Source organism: Lepisosteus oculatus, chromosome 7 (genome assembly GCF_040954835.1).
Source record: "Lepisosteus oculatus isolate fLepOcu1 chromosome 7, fLepOcu1.hap2, whole genome shotgun sequence".
Lineage (NCBI taxonomy): Eukaryota > Metazoa > Chordata > Actinopteri > Semionotiformes > Lepisosteidae > Lepisosteus > Lepisosteus oculatus.
In genome coordinates, this window is record NC_090702.1 from 54,360,897 (window position 1) to 54,377,767 (window position 16,871).

At 42.6% G+C, this 16,871-nt stretch overlaps 1 protein-coding gene across 4 annotated transcripts in view; it reads right to left on the reverse strand.

Moving 5' to 3' along the window:
• The window catches only part of LOC107077935 (EF-hand calcium-binding domain-containing protein 6-like), a 37,687-nt gene extending 21,123 nt beyond the window's left edge, over positions 1-16,564 (reverse strand). Inside the window, exons 1-6 of one of the 4 annotated variants that reach the window (XM_015351849.2) lie at positions 16,232-16,558; positions 14,141-14,229; positions 13,030-13,127; positions 10,739-10,813; positions 6,830-6,896; positions 139-290 (exon numbers count right to left, since the gene is read on the reverse strand). In XM_015351849.2, coding sequence (XP_015207335.2) covers positions 139-290; positions 6,830-6,896; positions 10,739-10,813; positions 13,030-13,127; positions 14,141-14,229; positions 16,232-16,442 — 692 coding nt within the window. In that variant the 5' untranslated portion in view covers positions 16,443-16,558. Of the gene's footprint in view, positions 1-138; positions 291-6,829; positions 6,897-10,738; positions 10,836-13,029; positions 13,128-14,140; positions 14,230-16,231 lie in introns of those variants that run through there. The other 3 variants (XM_069192785.1, XM_015351850.2, XM_015351851.2) reach the window with 3 other exon arrangements.
• Between the last annotated feature and the right edge of the window lie 307 nt (positions 16,565-16,871).

Genomic DNA, 16,871 nt, shown 5'->3' on the forward strand with positions numbered 1-16,871 from the left:
ATTCTATAAGATGTGCTTTGTTATATTTTAACAGCAGCGCTACATTGAAGTTTCAATCAGTTAATAAATAAATGGATACTCTGAGGGCCTAAGAAGGGATTAATGTTACACATCTGACCCATAGGACTGCAGACTTACCTGTTATGGACTCTCTCTTTAATCAAAGCCCAAATCCTTTCCGAATCCTGGCTGGTCATTTTCTCAGCATGTGAGTCAACAGGTTTCCTCTCCGTCTGCACATATCCAGGAGGTTTTGCTGTAGTAGGACTGAACCATTCATTCTGCTGTTTCTAAAACAAAATAAATATATATATATACATTATAAATTATAAATGATAAATTATGTCTGACCCCACTCACCCCAGTCATAACTTGTTTATTCCCCTACCATCTGGCAGAAGGTTCCAGTCACTCCAGTCGCACACAACTAGACTCCAAAATAGCTTCTTCCCCAGAGCTAAGTTGGTGACGCCCCCACTCCCTTCCACCTTATTATGATCTCTCCTAACATCCTCCTGTACCCACAACCACTGTACTCCTACACCACCACACACACATGTAAGCCAAAATTGTACTGTCCCCTCGATAGCCCAGTAAAATTGTGACAGGCATAATAATATTTAATATTTATTAATTAACCATACTACTTTTAACCATACTATTTTTTTTTTGCACTGTTCCAAGAATTACCTTGCACTGTTTTTGTCCTGTTAAATTTTCTCTGTTTGCGGAATTTTGCACAGTTTTGATTACTTGATTACATGTTATTTATGTTATGTTATTACATGTTACTGTTATTGCTATTGTGTAACTGTCTATTGTCTTATCTTCTGTCCTATTTATATACTGCACCTGAGTGACTAATGAGAAACACTTTTCACTATACTATGCAGCTGTGTAAGTTTAATGACAATAAAGTTGAATTGAATTGAATTGAATTGAATTGAATAGACACACATTATTTAAGTTTTGCTCACAAGAGTGCCTATCTGCACAATGCAGTACACGTTTTCTTTAATGATTCCATTAACAGGAAGCTGTTGGCAACAGGGTGAAATTTCAGGGAAAAGTTAAGTCAAAAAAGGTTTTAGGGCACAGTTTGTGTGTTTGTTACACTGGTGGAACAGTCATTCATAATGACCCCACTAATGACCACGCTACCAGAGCTGAGTTGGGCATACTGTATACTGTATGTTGTCCTTACATCTAGCCTTCGAAGTGGTGCTGGGATAACGCCACCTCACAGCTCCAAGTTCAGGATCATCTGGATTCATTCTTGCTACATGCCCAGACCATGCAATTGCTCAATGAACAGCTGTGGAGGAATGCAGTGAATTTGGGGATTCGTGGCAGATGGCCTGATTTACCTGGAAATCATACTACCTCACAAACTGCAGGATGTGCTGGGCGTTGGCTGTGTTTTTTTAAATAATTTTGTCTGCCACAAGGGGCTACACTTCACTGATACTGAAAAGGACGCCCAACATCTCAGCTTTTTTTTCTGCTAAGGTGAAGCTGCAATTTCTTACAGATTTCCCATTTTTATTTTTCTGTTCCGCTGGTGCTAAATTCTGGTTAGAGTCTGTCATTTCCTTCATCAATGGACTCTTGGTGGCAGAAACGTTTCCAATGGTCCCACCTGGCCACCTGAGACTGACGTTTGGAGTTCGCTGGAGGCTCAGCATCTAAACTCCATGACAGTTCATACTGTAGTGGGAGTTTGGGAAAAGTACAAACTCCAATTCCCATCAGTTGTCAGATCTATAGGGTATAAATATGGGGCCTCTGTGCCATTATTCCCCCGTGTGTGTCACACCCACACCCCTCCACTATCCCCAGTGCAACTTCTTGTGCAGCAGCCCACTGGTCTGCCACAGGGGCTCAGTCTCATGGCAAAGTGCACAGGGCCTGGCAGTGCACCCCATTTATAGTGCACAGGCCTATAAATGCTCTTTCTTCATCGCAGTTGCATTATTGGAATTAGAATTTAGGCACAAACTGCCTCTTTTCACAATAGCACTATAATTTTTAATCTACGTACTGCTAGTAGTATGAGCTAAACCATTATCTCTATGCATGTGAAGAACAAACATTAATATAATAAAATGAAGTTCTTAATTTCTATTTTTACAGAGCTGACATTATGAAATCACTAATAAATAAATCTTATCTGCTATCAATGAATACCCATGCCTCCAAGGAAGATATCAAAATACACTTATAGACTCAAAATGTAAAAAGCAGTATTATGGGATAATGATAAATTATTATCTAATTATCTATTAACTGGTGGTGATAGGTTCCTCAACCCAAAAGGGGCTGAAGCAAAACATTTTATTTCTGCATTATTGAAACGTGTGTAATACTGAAACCACCATTCATCACCATAAAAACGTAGTTTATGGAGCAATTTTTCACTCAAACTTCCTTTCTATTATCTTTGCTACATTACCTTCTCGAGAGGGACCTTGTCCAGAAATAACACTGCAGGTGCAGAACATGAGGAAAGCAGGAAAATATTCATCTCAGACAAAATAATTACAACACTCAGAATACTGTCCGCGATGTAACCTTGGCAACTCATGCATTATGAAGAAAAACGTTTTCTTCAAAGGGAGTGAAAGTATTTTTTGACACTCTGTTGAAAATTTAGATGCAAAATAAGAACAGAAACAGTGGATATGAAATCGGATAAAATGAGCATTTTGAGCTTTTTCTTCCACTTTAAAAAACAACACCATTGTAAAAACATTCTGTAAATATCTTACTTTCCTATGACTGATATTAAGGCTGGAGTGAAGAAAAGTTACTCTTTCCTACGAGTCAAATCCCGCCATATCATTGAACAGAGCTCCAGAAGAGATCCAAGTGTCAGTGTGATGTGAAGGAGTGTTGTGATGATACACCATGATGGACCTGGCTATGTGTGAGCCAGGAAAGAAATTAAGAATCCTGGCTAGATGATTTTAATTCTTGTAGTTTTATTCATTCAAAACTATGTAGCTTGTCAGAGGTGGGTGTGTGTGTTCACAATTCAGCTGTCTGAGGACCTACAGTAACTGGCTGACAATTAATGTACTGTATGAGTCCTGAGAATGTCCTGACAAAGAGAGAGAGGAAAGCAATCCTTAAATATAAATCAAACCTTTGGAAGCCAGTGAACTGCACGCTTATATGTATTTTTCATTATTATACATACAGTTGAATACCAGCGAGATTCACAATTTTCACCAAAAAACTACAGTTCATATGCAAATGCATTTACCCGTATTAGTAATTACAGTTTGCTCCAGGTACAGTATATCCCAGGATACGGTCACAATGTACATTACTTTTACACATGGTCTGCAAGCCATCTTAGGTTCTTGCTCCACTCAGACACCAGTGCCTTGATTGTGCCACAGCAAGAATCCACGTTGAGCACCTACAGTCATTGCTGAAACCCCCGCAGCCAACAGCTACAGATCATACTGGATCTCTGCTTCGTTAATGTTTAGCCAATCTCATCTCAGTGGATCCTATTACAATTACAATCAGAGTAACTCATTTTCTTAACGTGTTTTAGCCTCGTGCCCTGCTTCTTAATACAGTGCTACTTGTTTTACAGGTTTTGATGGTAAAAGTGATTTTGATGTTTCATAATATGTTTTATTAAAGTACAAAGCACTTCAGATTCGTGGGTGACTGTCAGAAACTAGAAGTGTGATCGTTGTAAGATAAACATATCCACTCCTCCATCTTCTAACTGCACAGGGTCGTGGGGGAGACGGAGCCAATCCCAGCAAGCACTGGGCGCGAGTCAGGATACACACTGGTTGAAACATCAGTCCACTGCAGGGCGGACACAAACACGCACACACTCACACCAGGACCCGGTTTTCCAGAAATCAGCTTCACTGGGAATGACAACACCTAAGATTGAAGCGTCATGAAAGGATTATTAACCCACTCGGCTGAGGGCCGACCTCCTGGCCAGAAGACAAGGAGGCCAGGACCCCCCAAAAGAGCCAAGCGGGACCCCAAACCACCAATGCAGAGTTATGAAAGCATGGAGGAGGCGAGAAGAATTCATGGTGTGAACTGTGGGTCATCGCAGAGGTCAAATAACAGCTTGAGAGAGAGTTTGTTCAGGGTTACTCTATGTAAGGAAGGAAGACTTCCGGAGACCTGGGCAAGCTTATTAAAATAAATACACATGAGCAGCAAGAAGGCACCCTTGAGTTGGAATGAACGTCTGCAATAGCTCCGGGTTTGTGAAAGGAAGTCACTGGTATTATTAAATTGATTATAAATGCCGGTGTTATCTGACTGGATAAGGGCCCGAGTTTCCAATTGTGTCCCCCCAAAAGTAGCAATGGAAATCGGAGACTCCTTCTCTTTATTCAGACGGTGATTAGAATGAGGGACGGCGGTAAACGGCATCGTCTCGGCCTTCTATAACCATTGAATTTGATGAGAGTCCCCTGGGCAAACGGAGTGGCCGGATCAGAGCAAACGCTGAGGCGTGTAAACCTGCCGACGTGTAACCTCCTGGTATCTGAGGCAGAGTTAAGTATAAGGGACTAGAGGCTTGGATTCTAAAAATGAGCCTCTGGGGGTCCCGGCCCAGATGGATGCCCCTCTCCAGGCAGCTAATCGTTTTACTGATTATGGCTCAGCCTTGTAGTGCTGTAACTGAGAAGATGCTGGACTGACCCAGAAGCAGGTGTGACTGAGAAAGTGGAGCGAGAGCAGAACTGGAGCGGAGAAGCTGGCATCAGTTGCAGCGCAGAACAAGAGGAAAGAACCCGGGGCCGAATGGGATGCCGGGGACAGAGACACGAATGAGTCAGGGACACAAGAAGTACAGTAGGACTTACCTGCACCTGTGTGCTGGCGACAGGGACACAAGACGCAGGTAAATGCGCAGGAGAAGAGCGAGATTAAAAAGACATGGAGGAAGAACAGAGGGACTTGAGATTCGGAGGAGTGAGATTAGGCAGGATGATAAGGAAAACAAATACAGACCGCTGAAAGAAGCGCAGGGAGATTGCAGACCGGCTGGTCGGGGGATTGCAGTGGGGGGCTCACAGGTTCCGTCCTGCTGTGGTTATTTATTACTCTCTCCGAAGTTCAAATCTTTTTTTTTTTGCCTTACGATTAAACAGGTCTGTGGGAAGCTGGGGGAAATTGCATGTTTGCTTTTCTCTTCCCTGCTCGTGTCTGGAAGCGTGGTCCACGCATAGAGAATGAATGGGACTAACGTTAGTAGTGTGGGTAGCAAATGCAGCATTTTTTTAAAATCCAGAGCACGGGTCTATGGACGCGAGGGCAGGCTCAGCAGGTCGGCTGCATGGGCAGCTCAGGGTTTGCGCCGGACTGGAGTGTGGCGTTGCTGATAACCTTGTCGGGAAAGGCGGAAGTCTACTGGGAGTGCAGGATACGTTAAGTATATCTTTGAGAGGAAAATGAATTATATTCCTAGATGTATATCTGTGATCCGTGGAGACAGCGAGGCTCATGCAAAAGAGAGAGACAGGGATCTCCTAGGTATTTATAGCGTTTTGGGAGAGGAATGGATTGTCAGGAGCGATTGCTAATTATTGATGGGTGAGTTTGATTGAACTTGGTTGTTGTCATCCCTCCTGAACTTTCGTTATAAAGTCCATTAGTCTTCCAGCATGCCTTTGGTCTGTGGGAGGAAACAGGAGCACCTGGAGGAAACCCATGTAAACATGGGGAGAACATGCAAACTCCACACAGACAGCTCCCCAGTCCAGAATTGAAGCAGAGGCCCCAGTTCTGGCCACTGTGCATATCTCAATTTCAAATCATTTTCTGTTGCTGAATTTTTTATGAAAATACCAATGCTAACACATCCAGACCTCATCAACTACAAAATCTACGTTTAATACTCCAAATCACAAATTTTCAGTTCTGACATGGCAACACTTCTCTGTACAGGTATATGAGGATGGACAACCCTGTTATTTCTGCACTTTCTGCAGTTTTTATACATATATGTATTTGCATAAATGTATAATGAAATAAATTTTAAATTGTATGTCATAAAACATGTCATAAATCAAGTGGATGATGGAAATTCAAACCTTTACAAGCACTTACCCTTTTATCTTTAACCATGAGCAAGTACCATGACAATACCATACAGTATCCTTTTAAGAAACAGCTGGATGACGTCCCTGGATTAACTACCTACTAAGAACCAAAAGAGTCGGTAGTGTCAGATAGCAACCTCTTGCTTGGAACTACAGTATTCTGAAGGCTCCACGGCCGAAACGTTTTGTTTCTTTTCTTCTCTTTTCAGATGGAATAAACCTTTTCTTGTTCCTTTGCAGCTCCCTATTGGAACTACTTCATTGTTATAATCTGTTTATAATAAAAATAATTTGTTGATAAAATCTTCATCTAGTCTATGGTACATTCATGACTTTTCATTCTGTTGTCATCCTGTAGACAAAGGCTTTGTGCACCTGCAGAGAACTGTATTGTTTGCATTTCCATCTGCAGCACAAAACCATGCCCAGGTGCACAAAGCAGTCTGGCCAATTACTCATCAGAGGCAGAGTGGGGAACAGAGAATTAATCTTGTCTGTCATGAAAGACGAATCTGTGAAATCTGGAATGTTGGTGCGTTGGCTTAAAGCAAAGAAACAGGTAAAGGTTTATTCCCTGCTGAAAAGAGAAGAAAAACACAACGTTTCGGCTGTGGAGCCTTCTTCTTCGGCTGTTTTAACACCCAAAACAGGCTCCACAGCAGAAACGTTGTGTTTCTTTTCTTCTCCTTTCAGCAGAGAATAAACCTTTACTTGTTTCTTTGCAAACTCACCTTCCTCAGTGGGAAACAAGCAGCGAAGTCTTCAAAAGAAATGGAGTTGTGTCCTGCCAGTCCAAGCCTTAGAAAACAACATACAGGAGAAAAAAACCATGTGAAACAGCTAGAAAGTACAAAACAGAAAACAACAGTTTAAATATTAAAAGGTTTTAATGTCTGCTCTTAATTGTTCAGAAGAATCCAAAAGAGTATGTCTACAGATGAATACAAAAATCAATGACCAACAATTGCCACATGCTAGGCTGAGACCCTTGGGCGATCATCTGTGTACTTAGGCCAGGGTGACTGATTGTCTGATGTTAACCAGATCAGTCACCTTCCTGCAGTTACTGAGGATCAATCCAGACAGTGTTCACAGGAATCTTATTGCTTTTTAATGGTTTTTTATATACTGTATCACTTGGAATTTCAAATCTGGTATCTGAGAGTCTTTTAAAATGTGGTAGACAAAGAAAATCTGCACAGTCAACATGAAGCATTTCAGACAATGCCAACGCAAATCCAAAGCATGCAAACTGAGAGGCAATTTTCTTGACTGACCCACTTAAAGCCACAGCATGCAGGCCCTCTGAAGAATTCAGATGTGCTTACTCAGGAAGTTTTCTCAAGGCTATTTGTTGTTGCCAGGATTCAAAGAGCCATAATTATGAAACAGGTGCTTCTTATATGTTGAAAACATTTTACATGAGCTGTTATTACTGCTATATAATTACTCTTGTTGTTTACCCATAAAACTTTGAACGGATTGATGTTCAGAATTCCTTCCCCCCACCGTTGTCTTTAGCTGAAAGTGCTGACGCAACTGCTTCTTAATGCAATGTAAACTAATCAGCATTTTATAATGTGAATGAACAGACACCACGCAGGAATGGAACTGCAAGACTGTAGCACAAATAGACTTTGTTTAAAAAACACTGGCCGACTGAATGTCAAAGCGCATGAGGCTTCCTCTTGAAGATCATTATGTACTTTGAGCTTCCAGAGAAATATTGCATATAAGGTAAGATCACTTTATTGGCCATACACAATTTCTTGCATTAGGAATTTGTCTTTTCGCATACCCCAACTTGCTCTCCATGTGACACACAGACAGGGAGAGAAGCTGGGGATCAGAGCGCAGGGTCAGCCATTTATACGCCGCTCCTGGAGCAGTTGGGGTGAAGGGCCTTGCTCAGGGGCCCAACGGAGTAGGATTCCTCTGCCGGCCGCGGGATACAAACCGGCAACCTTCCAGCCACAGCTCCGCCCCAGATATGCATGAGAATAAATGTCAATGCTAACAACAAAACTACTACCTTATCTGGTGTTACTGTCATTACCCCTCCTCCTGCCACTGCTCTTAATAACAACTGGCTGTTGTTTCTGGAATGAATTAACAAAACATAGTGCAAATCCCTGCTCTCAAGGATGCGTCTTGAGGAAGCTCTTAAACCGACATGCTGATGGTGATTAAAAGGGCAAGATCAGCTGAAATCATCACTTTGTACATGACATTACTCATATATTGTGGTAAGGAATTAAGGTTTGTACACCTGTCAGCAAAAAAAAAACAAAAGCTGTTTTATAGCCATTGCATGCCAGGTGCACTAAATCTGGCACGAACTCTAAAAAAAGTCTTTGCAAACATGAGTTCACATAATGGGCCCTGAGAAACATGAGCCTTGTGACATAATTAAAATTAAAATTCATGACAGATGACTTCTCTCTGGTGTAGGAAGTATGAGTAGAATTGAAAATTGCTTTATGCAAACAGTTAAAAAGTTTAAAGTCCAATTTTATTTAATGGAAGAAAAAAACTCAAGTTTTGGACCAAACTCCTAGTTTGGTTATTATAATTCAGGCACACACTGCACACATCAAATCATCTTTTGGTTATTCCTGTCATGATCACATACGGTGCAGTAACATTATGTAATAATATCAATATGTTCACTTGTAGATTTCGTTTTTTTTTAAGTAGCATCAGGTTTATTTGGAACAAGTAATACGTTTATTCCATACTGAAAAGAGAAGAAAGAAAACACAACATTTCGGCCGTGGAGCCTTCTTCAGGTGTGGAGGTTTATTTGTCTGTAATCTAGACCACAAGTTGATTTAATTACTAATGTGTTCAAAAGAGCTTTTAACCATAACAACTCGTAAATAAAAAATCACGCTAATCAGGGCATTGAAAACAGAAACCTGAGCAAAAGAAAGCAGAGAAATCTGGGCAATCCCACAGCTCAAAGGCAAGAAACGCGATAACTGCGACGACCCGGTGACCCAGAGCAGCTTGCATCTGGACCCGTTTATACGGGCGGGCGCTACAGAGGCAGCAGCATGGGCCTCAGGCCTGCAGCAGAGCCCTCCAGAGCGGGCGGGAGCACCGCTGAATGTGCGCCCACGTTACCCATTCCACCCCCACGTCTGCAGAGGCGAAGTGCCTGACAGGCAACACGACACCCAGGCAGCGCCCCGCAGATGGGGAACTGGAGCCAGTCGGGATAAATATTTGATTCCCCCCTGAAAGGCCTTTATTTTCCGCCTCGCGCATTTCCTTCATCTAGGCCCAACGCTCGAGTCAGCCGAGACGCTCGAGGGCCGGGGTTATCCGAGAAGCCTTTTTGTGTGTTAGCATTTGGATACCCATCAAGATGAAAAGCACAGGGGAACAATCAAAGCTATTTCCAAGTAACTATGGCCTGATACCTTCCTGACAGTCGCTGAAAGGGAAGCCTGGCAAACAGACACCACAATCCCTAATTACCAGCTTTGTGTGAAAATCTGTTCCCGTCGTCCAACAAGACTTATAGCGCTACTTGGGAAGCCGTTATGAACGTTTCTTTTGGTGTATATTTCATAAACAAATTCAATTTCCCTCACGGGATTAATACAGTATCTATCTCTCTAAACAAACGGGAGGGGGGCTTAGAACAGGCTATTTTCTATTTGCTCCTATCTGGTAGTGGAAGGTAGCAGAATCACCAGCCCACTGCTGCAGATCTCACCAGCTCTCTGAAGCTGAGCAGGGCTGGCCAGCCCAAGGAGAACCAGGCTGATGCTGCAAGGAATGCTGGTGGACCAGTAGGTGGCACCCTTCTCTCTATACAGCCAGGCCCAGTATGGGGACCAGGGATACTGAGCTGAAGGAGTCATCACCCTTTGGACAAGATATGTGAAGATCTCACAGCACTGTTTGCAAGCCCAGGGGGAGTTAAACCTGGTGTCCTGGCAATATTCCACTCTCGGATTGTATCTGGCCTCCCTGGAGATCCCCCTTAATTCAACAGTTGAAGCAGTTTCTTAATTCGTACTGATCGATTGTGCAGTGGGTCGGCTGTCTCACCATGGTGGGGCCTGCAAGTGGATTCCCTACTACTGTTTGCACGAAGTGCTTTGATACCCTTGGGGATAAAAGGTGCATTATAAATGAAAATAATTCACTAAACGTATCTGAAGTCTACTGGCCACGTGATCTTCAAACATCCCGGCAAAGCGATAAAGACAAATTTGCCATTTTTAATATACAGCAGCTCAAAAAGGATTGCAGCCTTACTTTTGCTGATTTTGAAAGACATAACTGTGCTAGTACCACCACACAACTTAATTTTACACTTCACTGTGCAGTGAAACTAATAATGCTTCAGCTGAAAAGAGTCTCTGTGCTACATTTATTTTCTGAAATTGTAAAGAACACAACAGTACACACTGCAATGATTCCTTGTAGAATCCTAAGGTTTTAAAAAAGACCATTTGCAGAGCAGGACTGCCCAAATGTTGTGAATTTTGTGTTTTCCAAAGCCCTAGTCAATTAGTTCACACCATCCTTGGGTTTAGATGATACAAAAAAACTCTTACACTAAGTAAAAGATGATCTGATTAATGTTATTAAACCAGCAAAGCTGGGGATCAATACATTTTTACCTGTTTAAAAGACAGGTCACTTGCTGGGGAGTGAGGTATCCACACAGACTCCATAGAATTCGGGTTAGTCCTTCTCTAAAAAAACAGGGGAAAAAATCTGTTTTACCTGATTAATACATTCCAGCAAGTATGCCTTGTTGAGTGACAGATTTATAATATTAAGAAGTGCATTTATTTTATTTTGTGCCATTAACAACGACACTGCACTGTTGTCTGAGTCTGTGGTTACTGCAAGAAACGCAAGAAATCTCACATTTCAGGGGTTTCGTTTCTTTCCTGCTTGAGTTGAGACATGTTTTCGAAAATGTTTCTCGAAAACTCTTAACTCTCTGTGACCCTGAAGTTGCGAGGGCTTGTGAGTCTCATTACGAGTGCAGTATCGAGCTGTTCCATGGGGCAGTGTGATGTCACTGTGGTAACGAGCTGTTCCAGGGGGCAGTGTGATGTCACTGTGGTAACGAGCTGTTCCAGGGGGCAGTGTGATGTCACTGTGGTAACGAGCGGTTCTGGGGGGGCAGTGTGATATCACTTTGGTAACGAGCTGTTCCGGGGGGCAGTGTGATGTCACTGTGGTAACGAGCTGTTCTGGGGGACAGTGTGATGTCACTGTGGTAACGAGCTGTTCCGGGGGGGCAGTGTGATGTCACTGTGGTAACGAGCTGTTCCGGGGGGCAGTGTGATGTGCTCATGGATTCAGGGTGCAGGAGGCAGGCTGTGAAGAAGGCAGTTATGTCAAACTGTGTGATAGAAAAGCTCCTGTTCACACTCCCAGAAAGGCATGCCTTTGGTGTTTCTGTGATTAGCATCACCATTACTTGCTGTGCTCCGCTGAAGGAAGCTGGCCTGCCCTCTAATGGTTAAACTTACAGCAGCTGACAACAGTCCTGTCATTCACATTCAAAGGCACTGCGGGTCTACTGTATGTCTCTTTTAACACTTTTATTTAGTTCAGTAGCTGTGTGGCGACTCACGAAACAGCATTCCCACCTGAACCTTCCTGGGCACTACAGACAGATCATAGCTCATAATTATTCCTGTTCTTTCACTTTTTTTCTTGACTCGTTTTGCCAGCTGGGTTTGAGGGAAAGAGATTGAAGACTCCAGAACCATTCTTTTGGCTTCTTTTGTGAATGGAGGGCATGAAACCCTGTGTGTGTGGCTCTTTGTGCCCAACCTGAGGCATCTGTATTCCCTGGCAGTGAGCTTCGCACATATTGTAGGAACATTTGTGTGGATTTAAATCTGTATGTCTTCACCGATAGGCCAAAAGTACTGTACCTACCGCAGCTTATTAAAGAGGAGTTTCTATCTCTGTGAACTGTCTATAGCCCTCTGAATGATTAATGGTCGTGTTTCTGCACTGGGTCCTGAGTTTGCACGCTGGACTTCTCCCCATTTAAAGAATCTGTGTTTTGTCTTGGGTAGTATTGTATTAGGAGCTCGCACTTCCCTTGAAGAACAGAGAATGACGTGCTGCATTCGGACACGTGTGCTGCACTTCCCTTTAAAACGTCCTGCCTCTGATGCTGCACCCACAGTCGACAGTTATCTGAATCCGAGTTCAAGCTTCATATGACAAATATTTAATAATATCAGCTTAATTATTGAGCTTAATTAAACTCAACCAACATAGATTATGTTTGAGTTTAAAGTGCATTTTGCATCTTATTTTGGAATGTTTCTAAGAACCTGACGAGCCATGATAAAATCAGGTAATATTCCAAACATACAGCATGAACTATTAGTTTTCTTTGGCTTTAAAGCATTAAATAAATAACGTCATTAATGTTTGCTTTCTGAATGGTGGGTGTCTGAGGAAATGGCAAACAGCACAGAGGGGAGTAAAGGAAATATGGGAGGGAGGTAAACCAGTCCAAACTAACTGGCACCAGTCTGCGGCAACCAGAGCTGAGTGCACGATCATTTATCACCAAGCGGATTCAAGACTTTGTTCTTCTTGGGCCTGAGCTTTTAGCAAAGTACTGTATGTCACTGGCAATGTAATCTCTGCTATAGTACTTATCTTCTTTTAAGGAAATGAATAATAAAATAGGATGGTGTCCTTAATTACACTGTCCTTTGTTCTTCAATCGCTAATGTGCAGGGCGCGATATGTTATCCAAGTCATTGTGGAATTAGTACAGCGAGTGCCGGCCAGACTGGACGGGATATTGTGTCACACTGACGACAATTTCCTATCGGCTGAAAGCTGACTGCTTAAGGCAACAATAGACAAAGAGTCACCCATCCACACACAGCAGCGGGAAGAGAGCTCACAATTTGCCACCTACCTGGAAACTCTGCCATCCCCGTTGGGGTCATTGGCCCGAAACAGCTGCTGGACACTGCGGAGGCGGGAGCGGAGTTTCTCCGTGATCAGCACAATGATCTAGAGGCAGGGGTTAGAGGGTGGCAGTACGGAAGGAGACCCATCTATCTGCCCAGCAGGCAGACTACAAGGGCACTTCAATTACCCTCCGCGAGCACGCTCTCAGCTGACTCCCAGCTCCTGCTGGTCGCTCTCTTCCCATTCATCACCACGCACAACTGCAGCGTTCCCGAAAACGTGACAGCCGTTCGATTTTTTCACATAACTTTTCTAGTCAGCGTGCTGCTTTCCTTTATCCAATTAAAAAGCACAAAAATAAACTACATAATTGATTTACATCTGTCTCTTCCAACTACCTTCCAAGAGCGTTAGAAGATCATCCTTTCTTGTAATTTGTTTATTATTGTATAAAGTAGGTGGTATTTCTGCAGGTACCATATGATAACAGTTACATATACATTACACTTTGAATTGAAGTTTTTTTAAACACCCAATTCTGAAATAATTATGAAAATTTTACAGATGTCCAATAAAGCAAATAGATTAAGATCTATTAAATTAATTAATTTAAACTGTGATGAAATATTGGAGGTTGTGTTTAACAAATCTGTTTTATCTGGAATATGGAAACAGATTAAAGTCTGGACAACTAGCTTACAGCTCTGACTTTAATTTGGAAGTGGCACGGTGTCTAACTGGCGTCGTACAGGTGGAAATGAAGTGTCCTGTAAAGACTTTGATATAATGTGAAGGATTTCAGCTTAGAACGCTTACTTAACATTTAAATCAAATTCTGACTGTTTGCAATGTATTCAGAAAAATAAAGCCGGTTCGTGAGATTAAATATTTGAAAATGTCATCTAATTAACATTAGAGTATTCCACAGTTGTGCTTCTTTATTATTAAATGGGAAATGGATCAGCTGGTGGTGTTGTAATTACTGTCTGTTCTACAACCATGGCTATACCAGATTAAAGTGCTGCAAAAATGGCAGGTCAAACCATTGTATCAAATTATCCGGCTGTACAAAGACTGCTACAGCACATGATCCCGCGTGATGTTCACCACCTCACCTCATCTACAGTGTGCTGCTTTCTGGGCCACAGCTCGGCAGAGAGGCGCCCCAAAGCCGTGTTAGCCCGTACGGATTTGCTTGCATTTCCTGCAACAAACAAGACACTTTTTTAGGATATTTTTCTTCCATGTTTGTTAGGGAGAGTTTTCAAAATAACAATCCAGCATAACGACGCAGCAAAAGCAGCAATACCTTTTCTCCCATGCCCTAATCCTCCTCGTCCTTTAAATTTCACCCGATGGTGACCCTCTGACTCCCAGGACCGCACAGTTTAAATGAGAGCCTCAGTTCTCAAAACCTTCCCCCAGAGCTTTGTGTCTATCTGCTGGTTTATAGAGGTGTACTAAGTCCAAGCCTTTGGATTTGCTCATCTCCTTAACATCATAACTGTCCCCATTGCACAGTTCAATATACTGTGTGTTCGGAAAGATGACTTTGCAGGGCTGGGAATAGATTTCAAAATCCTATTGCTGAGGTTTCTTCTTCCTCTAGTGCTTCGAATACTGCTTCATACATCAGCTCTGGAATATTGGACCTATGCAACATTTCTCTCTGTTACAATAAAACTGTACGCGGACTTCACAATGAAAAGTGTGGGGAGGGTGACAGCAGTCAAGTTCAACTGGCCTCAGTTTTCCTAAATCATAACCATTCCTGACGCCATTTCCTCATTTTACAACACCTTATAAATACTAGACATCATCTCCTCCTCCACCTGCACAGCTGCTCTCTGCAGGGGGTTCCAGCCTCCTCGTCCTGTGGCCAGAGGGCTGGACCCCAGCCAAGCAGGTCATGCTACAGTAAATATACTGCGAATGAACAGTGTTCAGTTCTACATGGGTGCTGTTATTCCCTGTGAACAGCACACTAAAGTGAGCAATCTAAGACACTAAGAAGCTGTTTAGAACAACATGTTAAGAATGCCAAAGCTGTCTTTTTAATTACAGCATTTGAGGATTCATTACTATAACTAAAACCGGGCCAGTTGAGACACGTCTGCACACTTAACACCTTCAATACCCCCAGCGGCACAGCATGCACATTATAACCAATGTAACCAGCCATTCCAGTTATGCTATCAATGTGCAATAGATTAACTTTAACGCAAGAACAGAAGAAGGTTACAGATGAGATTAGACCATTTAGCCCTCCTAGTTCACTGGGTTGCTCATCACGGTTTGACCGAAGGATCTCACTCAGGCCTTTCTTGTAAGAAGTCAGTGTATTTACTTCCACAGACTAGCTGTTTAGCTCACTCCAGACTCCCACAACCCCTTGGTGTACATGGTTTCCATTGATGCCCTCTGGTTCTATACCTCTTTTTTTTTTTTAAATGGCAAATGGCAAGTAGTGGTACCAAAACAACAGAGTTGATTGTAGAAGACACACTAGTGTCAGCTTGGACCTGCGTTTTTCTGCTGAGACAGACCTTCTTGACTTAGTCTCTGTAGCCCTTTCCTTCAATGCAGGTATCCCGTACATGATGGCCCAGCTCAAAGTCTTTTGTAAGACTTTGAGACACTGGGCACATTAGTGTCTCATAGATACTTATTTTAGTGTTAAAATATACTGTAGCAAGAATTTAATAGAACTTCAATAGAATAATAACAATAGCAAAGCCAAGGCTCCCATAGAAGGTGACACATGCAAATTACAGCACAGACCCAAGGAATCGCTCATATGGACACAGAAACAATTTCATTTCCTATGAAGTAGACCTACATAAATATAGTATTTTACTGCATTTGCGAGAAATTGTTTACCCATTGTAAATTTAAAACCCCGATTCAATCAACAGAAAAAAATTAAATACAATATCTGCATTTATTCCATTGCATGCTTAGGATTTACAATGACCAAGACATGAGTCTAAAATGAAAATGTCCTTCCCTATTTGCCAACGTGTCCTAATTTTGAACGCTGTATAAAGACATACAGTATAATACTATGAGGATCATTATTGTATTAATCCTTCTGTGCAAATGTTAACAACACAAATATCACCAGCCCCTAGTTCTCCTGCAAAGTCTCAGCCCTGGTAAGAAAACAGCTAATGCGCTAGAACGTCAGAGCTCAGAAAGTACTGTACCTGGAGGCCAGGTGGCTCGTGTGTGAACTACATGTGCCGGGGCTGTACTCGCTCGAAGCCCGACATCCCCGCAGTTCCAGACGCTGTCCTGAGTCGTCCCCTTACCGGCTACGTGGTTTTCCCCTCGGACGCGAAGGGCCGGCGGGCCCCCTGCTCTGAGGGGAGACTGGTGAATATTTGGGAGGCTCACACTGACCACGCTCCCCGGCATGTTTTCAGTGTGAGGCACGGGAGCTGCTTTTGGAGTGCAGTTATAGGCATAATATATATATATCTATCTTGCGCCTGTTGTATTTTAGTCGTCAGGGCAACTTGGCTCAATTTCTCACCGATGATGAATGGTCGCCATGGCGCCACCCCTGTGTCTCCAGTGAGCGTAACACAAAGAGATTCCAACGCGCAGATTGTAATTTTCTTTAAGCCTTCTTCACTGTCCAGGCAACCAATTTACCAACTAACTGTATATAAAAAAAAGAGCACAACCACAAAGCAGTTTGTAACAGCCGATGAACCCGGTATGAGTGCAGTATTTTTATACGTAAAATGGGACATCTTATAAATGCTTGTTCATTTAAACCTGAAACACTCCAGATTACAAACATCAGGGTATGAATGACACAAACCACAAAACTTTTTATTT